This window comes from Cinclus cinclus, chromosome 3 (assembly GCF_963662255.1).
Source record: "Cinclus cinclus chromosome 3, bCinCin1.1, whole genome shotgun sequence".
In the NCBI taxonomy this organism is placed as follows: domain Eukaryota; kingdom Metazoa; phylum Chordata; class Aves; order Passeriformes; family Cinclidae; genus Cinclus; species Cinclus cinclus.
In genome coordinates, this window is record NC_085048.1 from 71,933,634 (window position 1) to 71,940,269 (window position 6,636).

The 6,636-nt window shown below is 44.2% G+C and overlaps 1 protein-coding gene across 1 annotated transcript; it reads left to right on the top strand.

Moving 5' to 3' along the window:
* The first annotated feature begins 206 nt into the window (after positions 1 to 206).
* DYNLT2 (dynein light chain Tctex-type 2) lies at positions 207 to 5,326 on the top strand. Its single transcript, XM_062490204.1, has 4 exons — positions 207 to 242; positions 2,752 to 2,901; positions 3,721 to 3,879; positions 5,216 to 5,326. Exons 1-4 carry the CDS (start codon positions 207 to 209, stop codon positions 5,324 to 5,326), a joined length of 456 nt encoding a protein of 151 aa, XP_062346188.1.
* Positions 5,327 to 6,636: the final 1,310 nt, after the last annotated feature.

Consider the following 6,636-nt stretch of genomic DNA (forward strand, 5'->3'; position numbering starts at 1 on the left):
GGGCAGGGCAGGGCAGGGCTGTCCCGTCCCCTCCCCTCCCCTGCCGCAGGCCGCAGCTCCGGCCCTTCCCCGGGCCCGGCCCAGCTCCGCCGGTCCCGCCATGGCCGTGGCCGCCGCCGCCGCCCCCGTGGCCGCCGCGTGACGGCCGGCAGGCGGGCAGGGCCCGGGACCGCCGCACGCCACCGAGAGGGACCGCGGCCACAGCCATGGAGGGAGGGAAAAAGCACCCCGATAAAGACACAGTGAGCGGCACCAGGGCGAGGGGCGGCTCCGGGGGGCTGAGCTGGCGGGTGCGGGGGACAGCGGCCCCGGCGCGGGGGAGTGTGATGCCCGGCTGAGGCGGGGGTGCCGGTCCGGGCCTGCAGCGCTTCAGCTGGGAGGGAAGGATGGGGCGTGGAGAACGTGGGTTAAAAGGTGCGTGTGATCCTGTCAAAGTTGGTATCAGGGGTGCTGTTCCCTCTTGGTTTGGGATAGCTCGTGCACTTTCGGCTTTGTCAGGGCTCGTGTTCGCCCGTGGCCTGCGGCCGGTGTGCTGGCTCCGGCACGGGGAGGCCGAGCTGCTGTGGAGGTAAAGAGAAGGGGGATCCTCCCTTTGGCGGGGCAGTCTCTCCAACTCGAGATGCTGCTCTAAACTAGAAGCTGTGCTCCCTTCCGATGAAATAAACAACTAACAACTATTGGTTGTTAAATTTGACTTACTAACAAACGGCATTTAATTTAAATAGCAAAAGCTTTTTTTTCTCCTAGCATACTTCCTTCCATATGTCCAAAGTTAAGCCGATGAACTCGAGTTGAGTAGCCTAAGAACAGGCGTTTTTCGGTCAAGTGCTCAAATGCAGTCAGCTCTTGAACTTCTGAGAGTTTTTTCATAGAGGGTGCAAATATTTTACACAAATGTAATTGCAACATTGTGCTAAAACTTGCGGTTTTACTGCATATTTTATACAGTGATATACAGAAGTGGGTTTATTTACTAGCCACGTCTATAAAGAAATCAAGTTCTTTGGTTGCCTCATTAGTAAATGCAATGACTTCTTGCAAGTGATTATGGAACCTCCTGTCACTAATAATAGCAGGTAAATTTTTAAGTATTACCGTTGTTAGAAGTTGTGTGCTGTAGACATGGATTTTCTTCCATCATTAATTAAAGAGGTTGAAGGTAGTGTGGCTCAAGCTGAACCATGTCAGCAAAGAATCACTGTTTGGACTGTGCCCTTTTCCACAAGGTCATTGCTACTCACATAAATGGGGATGCTCATTTGAAGACTTGAGCTGCAAGACTTGAGGTGGTTTTTCTTCTGTTAGGTGAGGTGTGATGAGCATGTCAGGGCTGTAGTTTTTTGAGATCTGAGTATGCAGTTAGTAGATAATGAGTGTCCACAGGATAAGTGCAAATGTATTTGGTCCTTGTGTTTTTAGAGTAAGTGCTGTTCAGAGTTCAACAAACATCAGCAGGCAATTTGCGCTAAGGCTGCCAACATGAATGTTTTTAAGGAACTAGAGGACACTTTTAGGTGAAGTCCACAGTTGTTGAGAGAACTAATATGTAAATGATTTCATAGAGAAGACACTGCATTTCTTCCATGATTCTTAAAACCGTTCAGATAGAAAGATATGTGAGCCCCTGAGTAGCGCATCTTTTAAAATAATTCTCATTAGACTTTTATATTATCCATAAGTGACTTTTTTCTGTATTTCTTAGTATAAGCCTTGCTCTGTGATGTTACTTCAACTTTGAGTGCTTTTCCGCTCTCCTGGAAAGGAACTGATGATTTTCTCTTATGTTAAGTTCTAGCAGTAGTGAGAAGTGGAGCTGAAACTGAAGAAGAATCAGTTAGATTCTGATCAGTCAGAAACTTAGTAATGGTTTGTTAGGAAGTAGCTGGTATGGAACACCATTGCCTGTGGCATTTATTATTATCTCATTGGCTCATTGGCTCCTTGTGCTTTTGTATCTTTGTTACTATTTTACACTTCTATTTTAAGCCACCCTGGTGGACAGGAGGTGACTTTTCTTTTGCAACATCAGACTTGCTTCTTGCATTCATAGAGGGACAAGTTTTGTTATGGGTGTTGAAGAGATAGACTACACAGCTGGATGGGGAGAAAACGCGATCTTCAGAGATCTGGTTTTAAGTTCCAAGCAGAATTACAAAGCTTTGCACACTGGAGATTACTTTTTCCTTTTTTTTTTTTTTTTTTTTTTTTTAATGAGCAAATTAAGTTATCAATACACAAGCTACATTTGAGTAACAAGGAATAAGGACAAGTAAAATGAAGTAGTAAATGAACCAAAATGAAAGTACAGTAAATACAGTAAATGAACTGTATTTTGGGTATTGTGTAGGCCATTTGAATGAAAAGCTTGAACTTGTGGCTAACAGTCTTGCATGAGTATGTTAATATCTGTGTACTTTTACTTGGAAAAGGGAGTGGATTCAGGGTGGTAATGTGATGTATCTGACTGATGAGCTTAAATGCAAAGTTAGGCGACAGTTGGATTTTGCTGGAAAATAATTTAAAATTGAGTGAAAGTCGACCACTTCTCTTTTTTTCAGGCAAAACAGAAATGTTAAAACAGCCAGAGGATGATAATCAGCTTCTAGCTTTCTGTGGTTTTTGTTAGCATATTCCTAGACTAATTGCTGGGGTTTTTGTTCTCTTAACTCTACACCATAAAGTATTATTTAGAGTCTTTAAATTCTAAAATATTGACATGTGATGTGGAATTTTAAAAATTATTTTGTACAGTCAAAAGGGAAAAAGGCACATCAGGATGCTTCAGGCTCAGCTCCACCAGAAGAACAGGAAAAGCCGAAATCCTGTAACACATACAGACTGGAGCCACGTACTAAAGTTCAGGATGCTTTAATAAGAGACAAAGCTCAAGCGATACTAACGGTATAGTAGTATTCAAAATTAATTGTCTCATTGCAAAAGCAGCTTGTCTTGCAGAAGTATTTGCGGAACAGTGAATATTGCATAAACTTAAACAAGCATAAATCTCTGCAGTCTTTTGAGTTTTGGCGCATGAGTGTAATGTAAATGTACTCTGTTTTGCGAAGTGCAGAAGGGCCTCTGCAAGGTCACTGCTGAGCATGTGCTGTTTAGGTGGAGCTGAAGCTTCATAAACTCTTGCACTTTTTAAAATCAAATTGAGCTACAGCACAGTTCAAAGTACCATAATCCACAAAATATCCAGTTAGCAAAAGATCATGACATAAAATCTGTGGATTTCTCTTCCTTCTGCTAAAATCACAGGACATGCATAAAATTATTTGGTATCCTTGACAATCAGACTTCTACGTACACAAATTAAGCAAAAATGGAAGAGCACAATCTGTTGAGATAATTCAGAGCTGTTTAGTGGTATTCTGAGCAGTTATAACCTGATCTTGTTACTTCTGCTGTCTGGAAGACCTATCTTGGATATTTGGAACAGATATTTGTAGCACTGTTTTCCTGTGAACTGAGCCCAGATAAGGGAGAATGATACACCCCTGATTGTTAAATAGAGATTGGCTGGGCATGTGTGTCACCTTTAAAAAAACAGATAAAATGTTTCAGAGTAAAAGTAGTGCAATCGAGACCATCGTCTGTACTGACTATTCAACTCATTAATTCTTTTCATGTTCTTGTAATGAAAATGACTGTAAAAGGTGTTTTTTGCAAAAGACTACTAGGATGAAAACTAAGATCCTTCAAAATTGTTTTTGATAGAATAAACTACAAGGAACCACATATGATGGAGCTTCTAGTCCCTTCTTGTGTGCTTCAATCTCAGAAGAAATATTAAAGGCTGTGAAGGATTTGGACTATGACCGTTATAAGTATGTGGTATCAGTGCTAATTGTGGAAAAGGCAAATCAGGCAATGATTGTAAGCAAACATATTATTTGTCACACCTTTTGAAAATTAAAACCAACTTTTACAACTGTGTTATCTCCTAGGTGTTCTTTCACGTTTTGTAGCTTAACTCGTTTGAGGTGGTCCTGAAGCTTTTATGTTCTTTATGGGTAGTGACAATTCAAGGTGCTGCTGTGATTCTGCCTAACTCTTGAAGGTTGTGGCCTTCATGTGTTCAGTAAGTGGTAAACATCCCCTACTGCACTTCCCTGTCACCCACTTCTTTCTGCTGCATGCTGTGCCAGTACAATTGCATGAGTTCAGCAAATTTTGTTTTTCTTTGTCCAGTGTACTTGGATCTCCTTTTGGGTTTTCACATTCAGCACAAAATGCTGTGTAGTTGTAGTGTGGGGTGATGTGGAACAGAAGGGGGGCAAAGAAAGGGATGGTAACTGCAGCTGCCACCAGACATGCTCCTGAGACTTAAAACCAGTCATCTGAACTTGGAACACCTAAAATAAAAGGATTCTAGATTTTGCTGTGTTGGTATATAAATTTAGCATTCCAAGCTCCCACTGGCATTCAGAATGCTTTTATCTGTCAAGTAGAGTGTCAAAGAACACTTCTACTTTGGAGTGTTCATCATTGGTTCTTAAAACCAACCCGTGTTCAGTGAGTTACATGAAATAACATTTGAAGGGTTGAGCTTCAGTACTAAATCCAGTTTGTGAGTTGCCTGCATCTATGTGCTTTTCTGGTGCTGTCTCAGTATGCTGTGAGGGGTGCTTTGACTGAGGAGCTGTAGGTGCAAACAGATTAGTGAAGTTGTCCAAGTTAACTTTTTTCTCCTAAGTAATATGTTTATTCCAGCCATCAATTCACACATCTTAGCTTCAAAAACAATTTCATCAAAAAGGCTGAGAGCCCAATAAATGGTTACAAGTAGGCTGCAGTAAGCTGGAGGTGGAGGAGTGGTAGATGTGACTTCTTGGTTGTATATGTTCCCAAAATTAATGTCCATTAACATAGACATTCTATTGCTTTTAAAGAGGTGCTCTTACAGTATGTTAAATTGTAACAAGTGAACACAAGAGAGAATTGGGGGTTTGGTGTTGAGATTTTTGGATCTATTTGGATGTAGGTAAAGGGAGCTGTTTGGGTGGGAGCTTTACTGTGAAGCAAGAACATGCATTTAACATCAAATAGGAATTGTTCATTTTATTCAACTTTTGCATTGTTGTTAATAGTTGTAACTCTCCTAATATGATGAGATTAGCATATAGATAATGCTGGGTGTTCTTTAAAAATAAATAGTAAAGCTGTTGTGTATAGGTTCACTTGTACCTTTTTCTCTTTTTTTTTCCCTTAGGTTGCCAGCAGATGCCTGTGGGATGTTCAAAGAGACACATGGGTTTCAGCTAAATGTGAAACTGATACATTTATTGCACTGGCTTTGGTAATGGCTTGTTATTACGACTAAAACTCTGAAAGTCACAGCTGCATTTGTGCATCACAGTACACGGTATATTTGAAAATGTTCAAAACATCATTATTTTAGTATTCTTTTTTGTCCTTTTGCTGTTGGCACATTCAAACTGACATAGAGTTGAGATAATTTTGCTCGTTTTTGCTCTGTTAAAAAAAAAAGAAAGAAACCAAAAAACTGCGTTGGAAATGTTTATGGTTGAGTACATATGGGCTTCATCTGTTGTAAAGCTCAGCTGTGGAAGTGGGAGCAGCTGGTGTAAGGCCAAATATTGCAAAATTTTGAATGCTGCTTGTCTCTTGGGTGCCTAGGACTGTTAACCAATGCTTACATGCAGTTGCAGGTATCAGTTTTCTTTAAAGCATGCTCTTTGTAAGATAAAGCAGTGTTCATTTTTCATAGTTATGATGAATATGATAAAATAGATAGCTAGTCCGCCTAGAAATTTGGCTGGGAGGAAAGCTGTGTTTTGCAGTCCTAGGAACTTATGCAAATTTCCACCCGTTTGCCTTGAATGAAGTGAAAGTTCAGTTATTAGGTTGCCCGGGTCTTAACCTTTGGTTAAGTATGGCCTACGGTCTGGTTGGTGAACAAATCCTGAACTGGGCAAATTAGATCACTTTGGTGTAGGGGCTTCTGGTGGCAGTGGCAGGAGGACGATAGGGTCAATCGTGAGGCTGTTGAGAATTGGTCCGTAACTGGCAATGGCTGCACCGATTGAATTGTGTTAAAATGAGATTTCGGCAGACCCGTGAAGTGCTTAGACATACGCTTCTTGATCTGCCGTGCGTGGAAATCGAGCGCTGGTGCCTTTGTCACGCCCCTTTTATTGTTTGGAACGGCAAACAAACGCGGACGGGGCGGCGGTGCTTCCCAACGCCCCATGGCCAGCTTGGGTCCGAGCGCGTTTGGAGCCGCGGCCGGGCAAACCTCGAGGGGCGGCGAGGAGCCCGGGCCGCGGGTGGGCTCACACGCGAGGCGGGGGCAGCCCCGGCCGGGGGCGGCGCCAGGGCCGGGGCGCGGCCGTGCGCTTTGTTCGCCGGCGCGGGGCCGTGCGCGCCCACTGGGCCCGGCTGCCGGCGGGCGGGCGCGCCACCCCGGTCCCCGGGTCGTTCCCGTGGCGTGTAGGGAAGCTGCGCCTCAGCTCCGCCCGCCCGTACCGGCGGCACCGGCACCGGGAGGCGGCACCGGCGCGCAGCCGGCTCGGCGCGACCGCGCAGCGGCGGGGAGCGGCCGCACGCGCCCTCCCTCCGTCGCAGGGGCGAGCGCGCTCGTAGCGGCTCCTCCGAGTGCGCCCCCCGCCC

Bases quoted from the DNA above. Each gene is read 5' to 3' on its own strand.
- DYNLT2 (XM_062490204.1), top strand. From the start codon at position 207: ATGGAGGGAGGGAAAAAGCACCCCGATAAAGACACA. The intron at 243-2,751 runs GTGAGCGGCACC...TATTTTGTACAG, and splicing joins AGCACCCCGATAAAGACACA to TCAAAAGGGAAAAAGGCACA. The intron at 2,902-3,720 runs GTATAGTAGTAT...TGTTTTTGATAG, and splicing joins AAGCTCAAGCGATACTAACG to AATAAACTACAAGGAACCAC.